Source organism: Haliaeetus albicilla, chromosome 1 (genome assembly GCF_947461875.1).
Source record: "Haliaeetus albicilla chromosome 1, bHalAlb1.1, whole genome shotgun sequence".
NCBI classification, from domain to species: domain Eukaryota; kingdom Metazoa; phylum Chordata; class Aves; order Accipitriformes; family Accipitridae; genus Haliaeetus; species Haliaeetus albicilla.
Window position 1 is genome coordinate 20,414,097 of NC_091483.1, and position 21,646 is coordinate 20,435,742.

The 21,646-nt window shown below is 40.1% G+C and overlaps 1 protein-coding gene across 6 annotated transcripts in view; it reads right to left on the reverse strand.

The window, feature by feature from the left end:
• The window catches only part of MAPK10 (mitogen-activated protein kinase 10), a 197,380-nt gene that overhangs the window by 74,844 nt on the left and 100,890 nt on the right, over positions 1 to 21,646 (reverse strand). For all 6 annotated transcript variants that reach the window (XR_011324320.1, XM_069781359.1, XM_069781387.1 and 3 more), the window contains one exon: positions 21,125 to 21,294. Coding sequence is in view for 5 of the 6 variants with exons in the window: in XM_069781359.1 (XP_069637460.1) it covers positions 21,125 to 21,294 (170 nt within the window). In the remaining variant the exon portion in view is untranslated. The remainder of the gene's footprint in view (positions 1 to 21,124; positions 21,295 to 21,646) is intronic.

Here is a 21,646-nt window from a genome sequence, read left to right on the forward strand (position 1 = left end):
GATCCCAAGAGCTAACCGTATTGGAAGCCAAAATGAGTCTAACCGGGAATGAGTGGCATAAACACCCCATTGCAACTGGCCCAGAGGCCCCGTGCATCCTTGGTATAGATTATCTCAGAAGGGGGTATTTCAAGGACCCAAAAGGGTACCGTTGGGCCTTTGGTATAGCTGCATTGGAGACGGAGGAGATTGAACAGCTGTCTACCCTGCCTGGTCTCTCCCAGGACCCTTCGGTTGTGGGGTTGCTGAAGGTTGAAGAACAACAGGTGCCAATTGCTACCACGACGGTGCACCGGCGGCAATATCGCACCAACCGAGACTCCCTGATCCCCATCCATAAGCTGATTTGCCAATTGGAGAGCCAAGGAGTGATCAGCAAGACTCACTCACCCTTTAATAGTCCCATAAGGCCCGTGCGGAAATCTAATGGGGATTGGAGACTAACAGTAGATTATCGTGGGCTGAATGAAGTCACGCCACCGCTGAGCGCTGCTGTGCCAGATATGTTAGAGCTTCAATATGAACTGGAATCAAAGACAGCTAAGTGGTATGCCACAATTGACATTGCTAATGCATTTTTCTCCATTCCTTTGGCAGCGGAGTGCAGGCCACAGTTTGCTTTCACTTGGAGGGGTGTCCAGTACACCTGGAATCGACTGCCCCAGGGGTGGAAACACAGCCCCACTATTTGCCATGGACTGATCCAGACTGCACTAGAAAAAGGTGAAGCTCCAGAGCACCTGCAATATATTGATGACATCATCATATGGGGCAGCACGGCAGAAGAAGTTTTTGAGAAAGGGAAGAAAATAATCCAAATCCTTTTGAAGGCTGGCTTTGCCATAAAAGAAAGTAAGGTCAAGGGACCTGCGCAGGAGATCCAGTTCTTAGGAGTAAAATGGCAAGACGGGCGTCGTCAGATCCCTGCGGACGTGATCAACAAAATAGCAGCTATGTCCTCACCGACTAATAAAAAGGAAACACAGGCTTTCTTAGGTGTTGTGGGCTTTTGGAGAATGCATATTCCAAATTACAGTCAAATTGTAAGTCCTCTCTACCAAGTTACCCGGAAGAAGAATGATTTTAAATGGGGGCCTGAGCAATGACAAGCCTTTGAACAAATTAAGCGGGAGACTGTTCATGCAGTAGCTCTTGGGCCAGTCCGGACAGGACCAGATGTTAAAAATGTGCTCTACACTGCAGCTGGGGAGAATGGCCCTACCTGGAGCCTTTGGCAGAAAGCACCTGGAGAGACCCGAGGCCGACCCCTGGGGTTTTGGAGTCGGGGATATCGAGGATCCGAGGCTCGCTATACTCCAACTGAAAAAGAGATATTGGCAGCATATGAAGGAGTTCGAGCCGCTTCAGAAGTGGTTGGTACTGAAACAGCTCTTCTTAGCACCCCGACTGCCAGGGCTGGGCTGGATGTTCAAAGGGAAAGTTTCCTCTACACATCACGCGACTGATGCCACGTGGAGTAAGTGGATTGCACTGATCACACAACGGGCTCGCATAGGAAACCCCAGTCGCCCAGGAATTTTAGAAGTGATCACGGACTGGCCAGAAGACAAAGACTTTGGAATGTTGCCAGAGGAGGAGGTGACACGGGCTGAAGAGGCCCCGCTGTATAATAAACTGCCAGAAAATGAGAGGCAATATGCCCTGTTCACTGATGGGTCCTGTCGCATCGTGGGAAAACATCGGAGGTGGAAGGCTGCTGTATGGAGTCCTACACGACTAGTTGCAGAAACTGCTGAAGGAGAAAGTGATTCGAGTCAGTTTGCAGAGGTGAAAGCCATCCAGCTAGCATTAGATATTGCTGAAAGAGAAAAGTGGCCAGTGCTCTATCTCTATACTGACTCATGGATGGTGGCAAATGCCCTGTGGGGGTGGCTACAGCAATGGAAGAAGGGCAACTGGCAATGCAGAGGTAAACCCATTTGGGCTGCCGCACTGTGGCAAGATATCACTGTTCGGATAGAGAAGCTAGTGGTAAAAGTACGTCACGTAGATGCTCATGTACCCAAGAGTCGGGCCACTGAAGAACATCAAAACAATCAGCAGGCAGATCAGGCCGCCAAGATTGAAGTGTCTCAGGTGGACCTGGACTGGCAACGTAGGGGTGAGCTATTTATGGCTCAGTGGGCCCACGATACCTCAGGCCATCAGGGGAGAGATGCAACATATAGATGGGCTCGAGATCGAGGGGTGGACTTGACCATGGACACTATCGCACAGGTCATCCACGAATGTGAAACATGTGCCGCAATTAAGCAAGCCAAGCGGCAAAAACCCCTGTCGCATGGGGGGCGATGGCTGAAATATAAACAGTGGGAGGCCTGGCAGATTGACTATATCACACTCCCACGAACACGCCAAGGCAAGTGCCATGTGCTTACAATGGTGGAAGCAACCACTGGATGGCTGGAAACATACCCTGTGTCCCATGCCACTGCCCAGAACACTATCCTGGGCCTTGAAGAGAAAATTTTATGGCAACACGGCACCCCAGAAAGAATTGAGTCGGACAACGGGACTCACTTCCGAAACAACCTCGTAGACACCTGGGCCAAAGAACACGGCATTGAGTGGGTATATCACATCCCTTATCACGCACCGGCCTCCGGAAAAATCGAACGATACAACGGACTGCTGAAAACTACATTGAGAGCGATGGGGGGTGGGACTTTCAAACATTGGGATACACATTTAACAAAAGCCACCTGGTTAGTTAATACTAGAGGATCCGCCAATCGGGCTGGCCCCGCCCAACCAAGACTTCCACATACTGTAGAAGGCGATAAAGTCCCTGTAGTGCGCATGAGGAGTATGTTAGGAAAGACAGTCTGGGTTAGTCCTCCCTCAAACAGAGGCAAACCCATTCAAGGGGTTGTTTTTGCTCAGGGACCTGGGTACACCTGGTGGGTGATGCAGAAGGATGGGGAAGTTCGATGTGTACCTCGGGGAGATTTGATTTTGGGAGAGAATAGCCAGTGAATTGGGCTGTATGATACCTAACTGCTAAATACCCTGCCAATGCATGTCATTGTATCTATAGTGTCTATATGCCATATCAAGGGTATTACTGTAAGAATTACCCAAATGACTGCGGGATGGACTTTGAAACTAAGCCAAGTACAACAGCGACAGAACTTGAACTGACACCCAGCAATTTCCTCAAGATCAACATCTTCGACCTGCAGACTAAGGGCGTGAGTTGCACCAAATGTACTAGCCACAAGTTCCAGAGGCAGCATACAACAACCCACCATCTCTCTTATCCTGAAGAACTGTTACAACAGATGGAGCCCCAAAGTCATGGACTAAATAAAATCAATGGACACATTAGAGGGATAGCCCATACGCTAAAGGAATACCATTTGCGTGTGTGTGTGTGTGCGGGGGGGCGACGGGGACGGACGCAAGTCCATATACTTATATATATAAGACAAGGAAGTGGTAGTGGTCGATTGGAAAATGTAAGATCTGGGCATGATGTAGATGGTATAGAATAAGGGGTGGATAATGTCCTGGGTTCAGCTGGGATAGAGTTAATTTTTTTTTTACAGGAACCTGGGAGGTGGGGGGCATAGCCGGGGCAGCTGACCTGAACTGGCCAAGGAGCTATTCCATACCATGTGACATCATGCTCAGTATATAAAGGGGGAGCGGGCCGGGGGGTGGGCTCTTCTTTTCGGTGGGGGAAGTGGCAGAGCGTCGGGTCCCGGGTGGTGAGCAGTTGCACTGTGCATCACTCTTTTTGTATACTTTTTCATTAGTACCGTTGTTGTTGTTGCAATTTCTTTGTGTTGTTCCAGTAAACTGCCTTTATCTCAACCCTCGAGGTTCCAGGTTTGTTTTTTTTTCCTCTCCTCCGTCTCCCCCCCCCCATCCCACCGGAGGGGGGCGGGAGGAGTGAGCGAGCGGCCGCGTGGTCCTTTGTTACCGGCTGGGCTGAAACCACGACAACTAGTTACAGCATGTATGAAGCAGCTCAGATGATAAGGCTATCAAAGATCCTGCCTGATTTGACTTCATTCTGGCCAGGGAATTTCACTCAACTAAACCTGACGTTAGGAGGAACAAGATGTGTGATTTATAGCCTAATAGTACGTAGCAGAAAGCAAACCTCCTGTAGCAACTGTCAGAACTGTGTCTCTCATTCTCATTTAGTTCAGCCACAACAGGGCATCATATAGGCCACAACTAAAATACCCCTTAATTCCATTAAGAAAGTATTGAACAAATGAAATGCAAAGCCAAAGGATTTAAAAAAAAAAAAAGATATTTCAACAGTTAAAGGTTTTGTCTCTATTGTTCATGGACATATACTTCAGCAGACAAATCTCTCAGCTAATCCATACTACCTGATCACTCAACTTCTTTTAAGAAGAAAAGCCTACATGAGACTCACCTGAGCTATGTAAGAGTACTTTGAATCATTTTAATAATCTTTTTCTCTTCTCATATTTTAATCTCATTAGTTACAGCATAAAATCACTGACTAGGAGTTAGAAAACAGTAACACCAAAAGTTTGTCTGGGCAACCAGCTTCTCCAGTCTATGATCTGTTTGCTTTTCTGAATTTTCTCTCTCCATCAAAGCAAGAGATAAAAAAGCATCAATCTAAAATCAGAAAACCATAGGCTTCTTAAGCCTTTGGCTTTTATGATCCATTCCCAGTCCTTTACACATCATGGAGGAAAATAAAACAACTAAAGCAATCCTTTGTACAGGGATATTTACTCTGAGATCCTTGTATCTTGACTGCAGTTCTATCATTGTCTTCTATCAAATGGAAGGTGTCCAACTACTTCAAGAAGTCAATACGTTGCACTGAGTAAATTAATAGCACTCATGTTTTTTTTCTATTCACCAGAGAGAAGCTTTTGTTTACAGACAGCCAACTATGCATTTTACTACAATGAAATTACAGATACCACATGTAGGTCCTCTCTCTGGTGCTTGCTACACAAAATCCTTACCTTGGAACACCAAGGTTAGTATTGATGATATATCAGCCTTCTTAAGACAAACTTCAATCACTGGCAGAAGAGTGGCTGTATAAACAGGTGACTCAAGGGAGCAGGAATAAGAGAGAGAGAGTAATGAGTGTCTGTGAACTGCTCTGAAAAGTCTGAGCGTGAAAGTCATTTCAAGATCTCCAATAAGAGACTGGACTTGCATCTAAAAGCCTGTGCTTCTTTCTCTGGAAACTCTATCATAACACTTCTTGCTCAACTATGAATTTATTTTTTAATTTATACAGTTGCCTTATTTTTATAACAAAGGCTGTAATTCACCCCAGTCTTGTAATAAAATTATAGTTTTACTGCAACATGAGCTCAGATAATCCTCCAAGTTTACTGCTATATCTCTGGCAGCTGTACAGACAGAAAATGCAGTAAATAAACTCTTTCCCTATAAATTCTGTTTACAGCTAGTTTGGCAAGGTAAACGTTAGTGTTAAAAATGCCTTTTAAAACTCTAAATAATTTGAAACAAAGCTATTCAGCAGAGTGAAAAAAATTTAGCCAGATGCGAACATAAATTCATGACTACCAAGAGATATACATAATTACAGCTATTTAACATGACTCTTTGCTGACTTCAGCAGGGAAAAAAAAAAAGGAAATAAATGAAACTCATTCTAGTCAGATTCACACAAACCCAGATCATCATTTACCACCAATGTTGTGTGCAAGTTCAGACTGTAATGATCAATGAGCAATGCTCTGTTATGATACACTTGAAGGTCCAGGCATTCATTTTTATACCTATTTCAAAAAGCAATGAAAAGCATTCTAGTTTCATGTCCAAGTTTCTATTTCAACAGACAGTTACCAAGTAAATACTTTAAATTATTCTTCCCATAGAGGAATAATTCTTTTAATCTACAATGAAACTTAAGAATTATCAATTCCATTATATTCTACGCCAGAATAGACTGCCAAAGCCACAGAAAACCTAATATCTTTTTTAAAGCAACTCTTAGAGATGGGTTCCTAGGAAAACAAATGGCAATTTTTGGTAGCCTTTAGTTTCAAGATTCTTCAGATGGGGCACACACATCCTTTTCAAGATGCTTACCCTTTCTCAAGCCACTACTTCATTAAAGTACTATTATTAGCTTTCACATGATGGAATGGAAACCCAAAACCGGAAGGGAAGCTCCCAGCCTCCTGGGGCAGGCTGTGAAATGGAGACTCTTGGCAATCTCAGCAAACAGCTTTCTATATTAAGAAAGTCTCTTCACCGAATGTTGTAGAAATCTGAAGACACTAAACATTCCTCTTACCTATCATTACACAGATATATTGTGACAAATATAGTATTAAAATCTTTCTGAAAAGCTACTTAGTATTACATCTTCTTTCTAAAGTGACAAACTTTGGTCCTCTTTGCCTTCCTCCAGAAAGACTGCAGCTGCAACTGTTTATTACAAATGACTGCTATTTATATCTGCGTTACTTGACCCTTCTAAGTAAGGTAGTTTTGCCACTGACATTAGCATTCTGCCTTATTTCATTCATCCCAGCACAGCAAGAGGGAAGAAAGCTGAAACCAATCTTGTTAAACAAAGCACTGATCTGTGTATTTGAAATACCCTGGTTATTTAGTGCTGAGATCTCCATCAGTGGAGAGAACTGGTAACCTTGAAAATGATGCTTAACAAGAACGCTAATGATAGCTCATCCCCAACAATCATCACTGACATATGGAGCAGAACACATTCTATATACACAAAGAGTTACACATCTAAATGTATATACACATATACATAAAAAGAAAAGCAGAGATGGATGTATATATAAATCCTTTTCACAGTAGTTTCTCTGACCTCAAACTCCCTGCCCTTGGTTTCAGATAACTATCACTACTGCACTTTCTGAGGAAGTAATTTTTAGGAACAAGAGCCAAATCTCTTTTTCCTGTATAAAGCAAAATTTCTGTAAAAATGGTTTATGAAACTTTGACCATAAAATATTTTAAGTGCTTTTTCTTCTCTCTACTTAAGGTCCCATTTCAGGCATGCACTCTAACAAAAAAGAGTGAAAAAGTTATTTTGCTTTAAGGAAATTTTAAGGTGTATTCTGGTAGGGGGTTTTGTGGGTTTTGGTTGTTTGCTTTTTATGTTGTCCTCACTTATCAGTCCAAATTTTAGAATGAAATTAGACCTTCTCATTCTTACCTTTTTTCTTCCTCCTTTTAACATGTAACTTCTGAGTTTCTAAAGGCAGACACTGATACATTCATATTTATAAACAGTGCATATTCCTCTTTTCAATAATTACTTTTAAACATTAAAAAAAAATATTATTATTTTTAGAGTGAAAACTTCTCTCCAGAAAGTATCTTTAAAAATAGTGAATGTTTTCCATGACAAAGGTGTAAAAGAAAAGAACTCCATAGATGCACCAATATGACCCTAATGAAGAGTTGCAGACCTGTTGTCAGGAATGGCTACTCTACGCTCCGGATCAGGTCTATTTCTCCTCAAAATGCAGAGAAATTCAGTGGCCTCTGAGACAATGTTCAGAGCTTATACTTAAGAAGACCAATACAGTTTCATAATGGATGACTGCTGCACTTTTCTTGTTACTGTATATGGTTCCAGCTATTTGTTTTGAGTCTCCATCAGCTCACAGCTTCTTGCAACCAGCTGGTAACAGTTGGATTAGGAAATACAATCAAGCTGCCTCCCCAGCTGCAACACAAGTCATCATTTACTTTTTTACTATTGCCATGGATGTTTCGCAGAATAAATAAATCAGCCTCCAAGCCCTTCCATGAGCTTCCTCATCACAGCAGAGATTACTGATTGATCTCAAAGTGTTCCTTCCTGCACGGGGCAGCAGAGACTGGACGGGCTGAAGTGCAGCAGAAGAGACAAACACAGGCATCCTGCCACAACAAATACCTTGCCAGCGAGGTGCTCCAGCTGGTGCCCTTTGGAGCCCCTTCACTTGCCAAGATGACATGAAACCTAAGCAGCAAAGACAAAAAGGTCAAACTAGGCTGTCACCTCGGTGCATTTTAAATGGAGCAGGTCCCCTCTTTGGGCCTTTGGGAACATTGCAACCAAAGCAAGGTAACTTGCTGCCAAATATTCAACAAGTGATCTCTTATCCTGTGTTGGAATGAAGTAACATGAGAGAGGACAGAAGTGCTTGAACCTTTTGGGATTATCATCCTAGTTCCCCGAATGAGAGTTCAACATTGCTGTCAAGATCATATAGTGAATTCTGTAGCACTTAAACTTCAAAGATGTACCATTAAACCTGGATGATTTTAAGACAAAATTTCAAAATGTGTGGCTCTATTTTACATTTCAGTGTTTAATCAGGAAAGACAGGTTTCTTTTCAACGAAAACTTAGAGAATCAGGCCCACTGTTCAGTGTGCACATGCTTTCATTTATTTAATAAATATATGGCAGGCAAAATCCAGTTAAAAACAGAAAAGACATGTCTTGCTCTCTGCTTGCACAATACTCTTCATTTAGAGTACTGCACTGGAAAATGCTTGCTCTCAAACATTGCTTGTAAGACTTACATTTCTGATACTGAAATAAAGTCCACTGAAAATGAAGAAGTGTATTGTCCAATTCATATTATGGATTTTACATTTAGATATTAAATATTTTAGAACAGAGAAGAGCATATGTGGCACGTTTTGACTAAAAATGTCCATGTCTCCTGTATCATTTCATTACAGTGTCAATGAAATTATTACTGTAGCATTATAAAACAGGTTTCTTCACTTCACTACAACATACTTATTCTATTTCCCACCTTGCAAAATACAGCTCTCTAAAGGCCCTGGTTAAATGGAAATATTTTTTAGTTGAGCTACATTTTTTCAGAAATCAGACCAAAGCTCTCTGGTTATCAAACAAAAAAAAGGTGATTTAAAGAGCTCTACACACATTTCTGTCTGAAAATGGAAATGACCAAAAAACCCAACCAACCAAAAAAACCTGCTCACATGACCAGTCGTAACCATACTTATTGAAATGGGAGTCAAACAGACAAATCTTTGCCACAGCTAGAAGAAATTACTTCAACAGGAGTCTTTCCCCAGTCAGATCTGCGACAGTGTATGCCTAGGTATTTATGATCTTAAAGAACTTGTTCAGAGATCCAAATGCACTCCTGCTTATTCTTAAAAAAGCAAACACAAAGTCCAAGCTCACAACTCATCCAGTCCCTTTACTGTCACCCATAAACGATTAGAACAGTATCATTTTCATATCTGTGACATCTGCAGCCCAATTTTGAATCCATATTACTCATTCTGTTTAAAATACTGCAGTCATTGCCTGAAATGTCAAAGCCAAGCAGCCCTTTCCAGCAAAGATAAACTGGGAAGCACAATGAATTTGTATTTCTAAGGGCAACTAGATTTGAAAACTTAGCTGTGAAATCTATTTTACAATTCGGTCATGCTGAGACAGCTCTCATCCGCCAAACTTTCAGATGGGTTGTCTGAAGGAAGATGATTGAGACATCATATATAAGACAATGTAAAAGAAGTTGCACAGAAAAAAAAGGCTGGAACGCTTATTTTTAGTAAACATATTTACAATAAAAGTTCACTCAACGTCTGTCACTGGTGGCTCCAAATGTGCTATATTATAATTTCACCAATTATACTACTGGGTAAAACTGTAAAATAAGAAAATAATTCACTATGAGGCAAAAGAAGCTACACACTTGGAAAACTGCTGGGAAAGAGGAATCACAGGCTGGAATCTATTAAGAAAAAGGAGGGTCTGCAGTAAAATTTGCCCTCTATTACTGGCTGACAAATTTTTCAGTTACTATGCTAAACCTGCTCTGCTGATACCTTCTTTTAAAAGTTACACAGGTGAAAGTATCAAATTTGTTCACAAACAAAGTGCTCTTCCATCAAAATCTCCAGTAGTTCTTAAAAGTGACTATGCTCTCCAGCTCCATCACCACCACAAACCACAAGCCTGTGTACAGATGTATAGAGAAGCTCCACACCTTGCACAGACCAAAACCTCTTGACTGAGCTGACAATTCAGATGCACAAGGTTATGCCCTTTTGACTCAAGCTGTAAAAAAATACCTTTGTGACTCTCTCATCCACAGCTGGACTTCAGTTTAGTTATCTTTCTGATTACATGAACTGGTGATGCCCTAGCAAGAACCATTTCGGAATCTACTGATCAGCTCTGTACATTGATGCAGGATAAACTCTTTTCCCATGGCCATTCTCACTCACAAAGACGGTGCAGGGATATGGTAGGAAAGGCAATGTGGAAACAGCTATACTGTTCACACGCTGCTTGGCACACCTCTCATAATGGGTGCCATTTTAGTTTGCCTGGTGACTAAAATATTCATGAGGATGCTAAATATGAAGTATGTTTACATACTTCTCATCTGTACATACTCTGCTAATTCTTTATACTTGGCTCTGAAGGTGACTCAGTTGTAGAATCTGTTTCTGAATAGAACTGTAAAACCAGTACTTTCTGGTTCTGCATTTCTCCTGTCACTAATTCACTATATAGTCTGCTAGCTCATACTAACTTGTATTAACTGCCAGCCTCGGAAATTCAACCTGGTCAGTGAAAGAAGCCAAGTTTTTTTTCATTCTGCTTTAAAAGGGCTCTAGGCCAAAATACTTTCACTTACATGTCACACATGTAAGAGATGACAGTCTCATGGTTTCCAAAGTATGCTACACTACTCACTCTTTGTATGCTCAAGATTTACCAAAGCCAGAGCAAGGTAAAATTTTGCAAAATGGACCAGAGCTGGGGGTGCCTATCAATATTCAGTAGCAGGAAATACACGGACAAAGGAAGTTAAAGCATGATTTGTAGTTAAACCATATTGAGTAAATGTTTGCCCAGCGTTTGGAGAATGGGTATAAGACACTAAATCTGGTAAAGAGATCTTACATTCAGTGCTCTGAACTTTCAGCAGGGTATATAAACTTTGAACAGTTTTCAAGTTGTGTTAAGTATCAAAGCCAGAAAAAGTCCAATTTCCTCATTTAACAGCAATTTACAAGACTAGGGAAATACGGACACTGAGGCAGAGTCTATGCACCTGGCAGAAGTTGAGTACCTAGCACATTCAAACTGTCAGTCACATGATAAATCTGTTATTTTTGGATCTACAAACTGAAACAGAAAACAGCTACTATCTTCCATAGCCATCTCACAGTCATAATTTAAAAGACTTACTGGCTTGCCTGACGAACAGAACAAAAGCTGTCAGTTTGGAGAAAAAGAAACATTATTTCACAACCTTTCTTGCTGCATTTCTCAACTGATTAAAAGTCAAAATTCAACCAGCACTAAAAACGTATTGTCAGTTAGTCATCACCTGCAATGTGATAATCATGGAAGGAAAAAAAAGCCAATGTAAAAAGGTTAACCCTAAAAGGCTACTCAAATTCTAGTTTCCCAAAACTAACCCTGCAATCTCTGCAAGACTATTCTAAGCAGACAGAAACAGAAGAATGGAGATGCTGAAATGTCACTTGGTGCTGTTGTGGGAAGGAAGAAACCCAGTGCTGCCACATGTCACCTTTACCCTCCCAGCCAAAGGGCTAGTCCACAGCCTGCCCTTACACTGACAGTAACTCAACCAACCCAGGTTGCTCTAACTCATTCAGCACTCTCTCGTCCAACTGGGGTAATTCTGTATCTACAGTCTCTCATACTGAGGGACATCTCTGACACAGGTAAGATGCTAGGAGGTAAAACTGATGGTTTGTAAGGATACAAAATATTTTTACCTGCTGTATAACAAGCCAAAATGCCTTTGTTCAACACAAACAAAATTAAAGATCACTTAAGTTTTCAGAGTTGCTCTGTTACACTAGAAGTTTCAAGATGTAGATGCTCTGACACAATTTTAAAACAAGATTTTTGTTTGAATTACAAACCCTACCCCCTTCTGTGGCTCATGGTGAATTAGCGGCCCCAGAGCTACAGAACTTATTTACAGTTTGTAAATGGGCACCAACCAATTTTGGAAGGAAAAGTGTAATGCTGTGAATCCAGAAAAGAATAAAAGCAAAAAAACCAATCCAAAAACCCCCTCGATGTCCTGTTTGCCACTTGCTTTCACTCCTGCCTTTGAGTCTTTCTCCTTTCTGCTTCCCTTCCTAACTGCCTCTCTCTTTATTGCCAACTCTTGCCCATTCTGGTGAGTTTTCCCACTCATGTCATGCCAGACATGTCTCACAATGTTCACAAACATCACCTAAGCTTCATACACATGCTCTTGTTTCATATTGTCTTTCTATTTTGCACAACTTCTGTTATATTCCATTTTTTTGGCTGTCACTGTTTGTTATGATTGTCTGAGGACAGCAGGTCCTGGGACAAGGGACAACTTGTTGCTTTCTGTAAAGAACTATGAAAATCTGTAGACCACATTAATATCAGAGAATAAATATCAACAATACATGCTGACAAAGAAAATGGAATTATCTGAGCTGCATTTCCTTCCAGACTGGCTCTGGTTTTTCTATTTTTGGTTTCATTGCTTCTTTGTTTTGATACCTGCCCTTTTATATGGATGCTCTGTCCTACAGGCCTACCTCTCTGATTCCATATGGTCACAGCTATTCTCCTATCATGGGAGAAACCCCTTGTCCCTAAGAGGGAACAGAAGCGTTCAGTGCAATTGCTCTCATGTTAAATACATGGTAATCAGTGATGATGATGCAACAGTCTTCATTTCAGTGGTGACAGGATTTCAAGTGAATGAAATAAAAGGTTAAGTCTGAACTCAGTTAAGGAATGGCTGCAATGCACTGACAATAGTTAATTCCAACCCTGATTTCCTCCTTGAACTGAAATTTGTATGCAATTGAATTCCAGGCAGACAACCTGACACAACAGGAGAAGCAAGGAGAGTCTTGAAAAAAATCTGTCCAATACGTCGCAGCGTAGGAGTGAGATAGAACAAATGTGAGAAAAGGGAGATCTGACAGTGACCAAAAGGAAGTTTTTGATGGGGTAGGAGCAGATAGGTGCCTCACATCTGTAAAGGGAGTTATAAAATGTTACTGTCTGATAGCGAAAAGTGTAAATTAAATTGAGATTTTAATCAGCCAACACAGAAAGAGCTTAAGTTACACAAACATCAGTTACTTCTCTGCAGCCACAGAATTTACAAACAGCTGATAAATTTTTTAATGGCTCTAACAGGATCATAAATGCTTATCCAGTCATGGCTATGAACAAACCCACCCTATACCTAAGAGTTGTACTGAAAATCCTGGTGTCACTGCTCTCAAGTGAGCCTGACAGTGCCTGTACAGTACTGTAATTTATGACCAAGTGAAGTGAGTATCGCTGTCAGGGTTCACAAAAACAGGTTGCACAGAGATAGCTTCTACACCAACTTATTTACACTTTTTTTCATAAACTTGCAGAGAGAAAATTTGGAATAGATTTTGCCTGCTTAACTACTGTAGTCATAGAAACTACACAGGTTCTTTAAGGAGAAAAGAAGAAAAAAGGACAGTCAGAAATATAGGCAGTCTGAGTATTTTAGAGACAGAGACTCTGATCTCTTTGCTAGGAGACCATACTGTGGCACGTTTTATTATACATCATTTGTGATTACCAGAACCTAAATTACATTTGAGATTTCTGTGCACAAGCAAATGGAAACAAAACACAAGAAGACAAACATGAAACACATGGTGGCTTCCTGTCTATCAGTAATCTCTTCAGTTAGGTAGAAAAAGGACATTACAAAAAAGAATTGAGAAATATTTTTTGTAAAGTAATTACATGTAAAAAAAAAAGATAGAACAATAATTCTTTTTCAAACATTACATCTCAGGTACCCCTGTCATATAAAAATGGGTCTTCATTCCACCCCAGGTGCTTTCATGCACTGCTACTGGATATATACCTTTTTTTTTTTTTTTTTTTTTTTTGCTTCTTTCCCACTTACATTAAAGATAACAATAGTAGGTAGAAGAAGATGTAAGAATGAAAGCAAACACGGAATAGAAGCTGCTTATTCTTAAAGACAATTAACTTATCTCATTTTTCAGGCGCATTACGTATAGTTTGACATATGGCAGCTGTTCTCTATGATCCTAACAGCAGTTTCCTCCACATCCATTCTAAGTTCTCTGTTGAGGCCATAGCAAGAGCATTGCAAGACATTGCCTCCTCCTCTCACCCCATACCCAAGCAAACTGTCTCTGAATATGTGTTACTATGGAAATTCTAATAACATCACCTTAAGAAACACAAATCTGACCAACTTAGATAAGCACCTTCACTCAATATTCTGGAGCTCAAATCCACAGAGATACTCAATCTTTGCTGTTCCCACTGGGCGTCTCTCAGCACCTTAAAATGCACGTGCTGGTGATCCAGATTCCAAATACAACTGGGAAATTTGCTATCTTTCTGAAGAATCAAGGCATAGATATATCAGAACAACAAACCAGAATGTGTGGTTCCAGATGTACATCAGATGGTGATCAATGGCTAACTGAACATATGCAATTAAACTTTTGGCATTTCAGAGCAATGACACGCTAGAAAATCCACAGAATACTACAATGTGAATGCAAATTGGTAGTTGAAGAAAAATCCTGCAATGTACAAATGAATAAGTGAGGCTTGAAGCTTGCTGTGAGTTTACTTACGGTATTTCAACATTTAAGAACTTCCCAAAGTGAAAAAAAAAAATCTGTCAATAGTTTAAACCACTTGTTCTCAGGAGAGAAAAGAAAAAAATCTCATTCAGTGTTGCCATTGTATGAGATTATATTAGCACTGGGAAACATCAGATAATTTGTTTAAATTTACATGCTTATTTCACAAACAGTGCAGTAATACTTCACAGTACAAACTGACAGCTATTTTCTACATTACTCTCTCACAAACCACTTGTAAAACTCTCTAAACGTTGTGTTCAAAAACCTCCTCAGGAGCGGAGTGTCAAAGCACATCAACAAAGCATGCAACAACATGAGAAAGAAAACACGAGCTGAACTAATGGATACAATTTGGAGAATCTTTAACAGAACAGGATAAATCTGCAGTGCCAGCTGACAGAATGTTAAGCACAAAAAGTCGGCGAGATGTGACTGTGTAACTGAAATGCAAGTAACTGAACTCACAACACACTCAGTACTGATTCACAGGAGAGACTGGGACTGACAAAATTAACACTGCCACTCCCTTCAGGGCCACTGAAATTCTAGGCATATCTGGATATGTGCTTCACTTCATTTTTCCTCTGAAACACATGTATTCTTTATTCTCCTCTTCTGAGGAAAATTAGCAATCTATCCTGTGGTGAGAACACCTCTGAACTTTAATGGAACTATGCCAGTTTATAGAAGCGTAAATGTTGACCTCTATCAAGGAATACAGTATTTCAGTTCAGTGGCACAAAGAAAGCAAAACAATATCACTGGGATAGCAGGGTCATGATGGAGAAATATACTGATCTCTCAAGAACTGTAATACACCAGTCTCCAGCTAAACAATACAAATGAGGTTGTGCATTAACTGTAAGTCACTGAGATGTCCACTATTCTTTGTCTCTTTTCCACTGCACCGTAGCAAAAGCATAGACTATTCTTCTTCCTTGATCAGTGTGGGCTCAGAATTAATTATGCTCAGAAGTGCCAGCTCCTCTTTTCCATGGCTTTTACTATTATTCCCATTGCAATATCACTTTAGAACCTTATACTCAGACCAGGAGTCAGTTGTGCTACACAAACCCAGAACTGAAGGATAACCTTCATACAAAAGATCTCAAGTGGTTTTGCAAACTCAAAGATCTGTTCTTCATCATTTACAGGCACCTACCACACAGAAGGTAGTCAAATTAAAATCTGTTTTTAAGTGGTTGTATTGATTGACTATGTTCACATCTTCACAGACCTCCACCAGAGATCTATGGGATGGAAGAGGTTTCCCTATAATACTTGTCTTAGTATATATAATACATGAATATATGGAGAATTAGAGCAAGCTTTAGCCAACTCCATCTTAACAAATCTCCCATTACCAGTATCATGACACAACAGGACACTTCCCTATGATAGTTCCAGGGAGAACAGCAACAAAAAAAACTTCATACTGGACATCTTGTAACGGACAGTATCTGTTGCATTCTTCCTCCAGCCTTTGAACACTATGGGAAGAGGTTGAGTCACCATCCCTGGAGATATTTAAAAGATGTGTAGACATGGCACTTAGGGACATGGTTTAGTGGTGGACTTGATGATCTTAAGGGTCTTTTCCAACCTAAATGATTCTATGATCAGCAGTTATATAAGCCACAACAAGGACCACCATCACAACATGCTGATTTGAAAGAACTCTGCACTCCTTAGGATTCAACTGCCAAACTACAATTAAATCAGCAAATGAGAACCTATGGTAACCTTAGGCAACATAGCAAGCTATCAGTTGACTTGCTGACTCTACCTGTTACAGGGAACACAAAGACTCTGCAATCTCCTTCATATTCAGGCTCAAAGATATCATCAAATCACTAATTCCAAGAATAAAACCACAACGGATTGCCCAACTTACTCCTTCAAGAATATATTTATAGTCTCCTCTATATCTGCATATGAGATATCTTTCTAAATTTATAATGCATTCACTGAAGAGCTACCAGGACTCTTCAAAACTATCCTCAAACCATCATTCCTGCTCCCATACTCCCCTCTCCCCAAACATTACTCCAAGACACAAAAACTTCTTGAATAAACTAGATAGCAAAAAGCGCTTCCCAGCTAACACTCCCATGGTCCAGCTACACATCATTAGATCACATCCCAACATCATACAGCATGAAAGCCTGTCTTCACTCTTCAGAAAAAAGCAAAATAAACATTCAGGATTTCAGCTGGAAGACATCATCAGACTCATCTATTTGATACTCACCCAGACAAAGTTGTCTTTAAAGCTAACATTTTCTCCTGATAATGCACACAGGTATAGGCACCAATGTGGTCATAAACCAGGCCAAATGTCTTCATAAGCTGCTTCTAAGATTTTAATTACTTATATCCTCAAGCCTGTAAGTGATGTCTTCACTACCTGCCATGGAAAACTGGACTTCACCCTTGCTTCCATCATAAATTCAAAAACCATCACAGCCCCTTCAAATTCTTTTTGAAATATTCCTGTACAACATCATTTTTCTAAACACCACAGGCAGTATCAAAAATATCACAGGCAATATAAAAAATGATAGCTTGCAAACCACAGCAGAAAACCTACAGATCAATTGCCTTGCTTCCAGGCAAAAAGCATTCATTTAAAACACAAAGAAACATCCACTCCAACATCAGCATATTTCTGTTGATTTTATGGAACGTGAGAACTCCTCTCCCTCCACCCTCATCTAAACCAACCATACCCGCAGGCTCTAAGTGACCTGTCCCTCTCTCTCTCTCCCTCCGCCTTGTAAAATAAGGTAGTTGACAACTCCCTTCTAACATTGCAGAGGGGTATCAACTACCCCTTCTCTCAGCAGTTTAAGTGGCACGTATTTAATTAAACTCAGAAAACTATTCTCAACTCATTTTACCTTTGACGTTTTCTGTTTCTATCCCAGACTTGAAGATCAATTCATGTGGTTAAAAGCCTGCATAGTTTTTACAACTACGGCTTGGTCTAATAAACTACAAGCTCTGTTTCAGCTATGTCCCATTGTCACCACACCTATAACAACATAATTTTATGCAAGTGCACCCTATATAGTCTTTCTCACAGATTTCAGTGTGTTGTACAGTAAGCAAACAGCCTACACTTGCATTACGAGTAATTTTTGCAGAGTGAAGAGGAACCTCCCTGCTCAAGAGATTCCAAGCAGCTTTTTCTTTCTTCCTGCTGGCAAAAATAATCTTGTGAACACAGTTAGCACAAATCCCATTGAAAGCTCCTACAATTAATTTCTGAAGATACCGAATGCACTATGTCTACAGCCAATACCACTTTCTCACCAAGTTTATAATTATTTCACATGGGCACAATCACAACTTTCACAAAATTTAATAAATTATTGTCTTCTGAAGACCTTAATATCTTTCTTTAATACTTCCATATCAAGAAAATTATTTTGTCTTTGATGTAATTTTCAGAATAATCAAGTGGAATCAAGTCCCAACTTCTTTCATAACCACATTCCCTGCTTCCCGTGCCTGCTTCTGTTCCACGGCATGAATTATTTTCCACCGAAATTCTCCTGCTTATGTTGACATCTATTTATAGAATTCTGTGAGAAAGATTTCAGTATTCTGTGGCTTTGCCTAGGAACCCAGCAACACCAGCTTTCAGAGCAGCCTGAAAAACATCATATCTCTCCTCCACCTCCCTCTGCCTCTACAATTACCTCTTGGGCTGCAGACAGTTTGCCTGTCCAAGTATATCCAGCAAGGTGCTACGGCAGCCAGCATGCTGGGCACATGGGGTCCCACATCCAAGTTCAGAGGGAAGCTGTTGCTAGCAAGTGGAGTTTGGTCCTGAAGTTAGTGCTGAGGCAGTCCTTAGCATGAAATATCTTGCACCTGATTGGTACTGAGACATTTGATGTCAAATTATTGAAAAATCTCTTATTAAATAGGCCCCTTTTCCTCAAGATGTAGGAATTACAGTTGTGTGGCCAAGTACTTGACAAACCAGAAAAGTCACCAGCAGCGCAGCTCTTCCAGTGTGGGGAAGACAGCATGGACTCCACTTGCCAAGCTGCAAAAATTTAGACCAGTCAAGCAGCAGGCAACTGGCTGCAACTGCTGGCAGCTGCTCAGTCCTGAAAGGGTAGTTAGCATTTACCAATAATACTCTACCTTTATCACTCCATAAAACCAGATGTCGCTATGCACTAAAGCTGTCTCCAGTAGCTGGGTAGCCCGTCACTCCAGCCAGACAACAGGTAGTGTCCTTTTACCTACAAATATCTGGAAGGAAAATCCAGAAATAGTGCATGCTGTGAGAGGTCTGAGCCTAAACCACTCTGAGCTATCCTACTTCTGTCTGCCCTCGGTAGAAGGAACAATCAGAAATTACCCATCCAGCTCCTACACTTCTGCTAATTTTGGCACTAAGAGACAGAATTGCATCCCAGATCTGTTATGCTTCCCGAACAACAAGTCATTAAGTATAAACAGAGCCACTGGATCTAAAAGAAACTACAACCTAGGTTTTTTCCACTATTTTCATGGAGGCACTCCTCATGGCTATTCTTTGCAAAGGAACAAGATGAGCAGGGCAAAATACCTCCCCCACCAGAGCCAGCAGCACTCCACAAACAAGCAGTTTTTCAGTATATTTTTTCCCTTAAATTAATCTGTTTTTTCTAGATATAACCCTATATCCATCAAAATACCTATAGTTTCTAAATAGTGTTTCTACTGTAGAAACTTACACTATTTAAGTTTACTATGTAAACTTATTATTATTACTATATAATAATAATTATTATTATGCAAGTAGAAACTCACACAACTGATTTCTTTTTTTTTTATTACATATTGTCTTCCCTTAGCTAAACTAGATATATATTTATCTCACAATTTTTTTCATTAATTTCTCACTTCACCACTGATTATTCATGTTTTGCTCATAGTTTGTTAATGTACTTCTGGTAAATCATGCCTCATGACAGGCAGATTACAACGTAACACATACTAAGCAAAAATGCTCATTATCTTCCCCATCTATCATGTAATATGGAAAGACCTTCTATGGCCTCACCATGCTGCTCAGGCATTTCAGGGGATTTGTGTTAACTTTCACTTGAACTTACTTGTTTTCTGATTTGATTTTTCGTTCCTAATATATTCTTAATGTTTGCCTATCAACTCTTAGTATGGAAGACAATTCACAGGATGTTATTGATTTTATTTAGCTTAACTTCTGTTTTTTTGCTGCTCATAATTGATTATTACAGGAATTCAGTTGCAGAGAGGTTCAACAAAATCTGATTTTCCTCTAAAACAAATAGAGGATAGTAAGTAAGAAAAAAACCCATCTGTTGCTATATATGGAAGTGGACAAATAGTGCAAAATGAACATTAATAGTACTCAACACAAAGTATGTTTCTTTCCCAAAGCTGATTTTAAACTAACCTTTAGCCCTTTTGTGTTTAAGATATGAAATAAAGTACTTGATCATTTAGATCAATCTTTGTATTTGTGTGGCCTCAAAGTATACTAAACACTGGAAGTGACAGACTGAGACTTAAGGATGTGTTGCTAATTGTTGTGACAGTCAGTTATAGTGCCAATGCCAATGATCCATGGAAGCCCACTTGCCCCTAGATTAAAGGAACCTGTTGCTTTACCACTGCCTCCAACTGTAACGTAACACACTACATCAAAGTCAGAAAAGAGCAGTGATAAAGATGACAGATGGAATTAGACTTCATCTCTGATCGAATTATAGATAAAAGATTGTGTTAGTTACCCTAATGCCTCATAATTAAACAGGTAACAAATGCTTGCACAAAGACATTTAAATACAAGTCACTGAAATTTAAGAGCCATATCTGAAAATGCAGAGGCAAAAGCCAACCAGGATATCACAACTTTTGAACATAATAATTTTGAATTCCATAAGCCTTCTGTATTATTTAGAAGAGCTACTGAATTTCTGTCTTTTGTTCACATTGCTCACATCACTGCAATGTCTCTTTTAAGAAATAAAGGAAACATTAGCAGTTACCTTGATTCGAGAGGCTCCCATTCTGAATAGTTGAGAATTCTATAGGATGTGACAAGTTTCTATATTGCTCTCAGTGAATTTTACTGTACAAAGACTAAAATTACAGGGTTTACTTGGGGTATTATTTGCACTGCCTCTGGAAATAGTGCCACAGTTGTCAATTATGGTAAGATGTTTCTCCTGCTTTCTTGCTAGTTACATTTTGCTATGTGGAGAAACAAACATAGTGCTATCATTCTTACCAGCAGGAGAATTTATTAGCGAACCACTAGGCTCCTTCTGCCTCAGGACATCCGTTGCCTGACTGTTATTTTTGCAATTTTAGACAACGTCTGTAGCTAGCAAACTGTGAAGAAATGCAAAAGGCAAATCCTATTTAAAAGCATAAGAGAAACTGCTGATACTTACCAAACTATTCCCTGAGCCCCAGAGCCAATAGGTTTCAAGTTCTGGTAGCGTTTGAGAACTGTGAAGGTCGAGTCACCTACTTCCACACTGTAGAACTGGTTGTCAACTTTGCTTTTGCTCATGTTGTAATGTTTGGCAATATATGACACATCCACTTGTTTCCCAAATCCCTGTTGTACAGAAGAAGGGAAGGGGCGAGGGAGCGGAAAAAACACAGAAACCAAGACTGGTAAAACATCACAATACTGATAAAACACAGTCAGCCTAATTCTCCAGTATAAATTCTTGTCATTTTAGGTTTACTGTCACAGATCTACATGATCCTCAAACACTCTCAAATACTGTAACAAACCTTCTTTCACCCAGGAAGTAACCATAAAAAGCCACTGATTAAAGAAAGCTAGTGAATTCTCCAGCTGATGTTTGTGACTCAGTTACTCTCAACTACTGGTCTCTGCTTGACATTACTGCTGCTTTATGACTACTGGCTTATGTGTTCATGCTGATTTTGCCCTCGTTTGT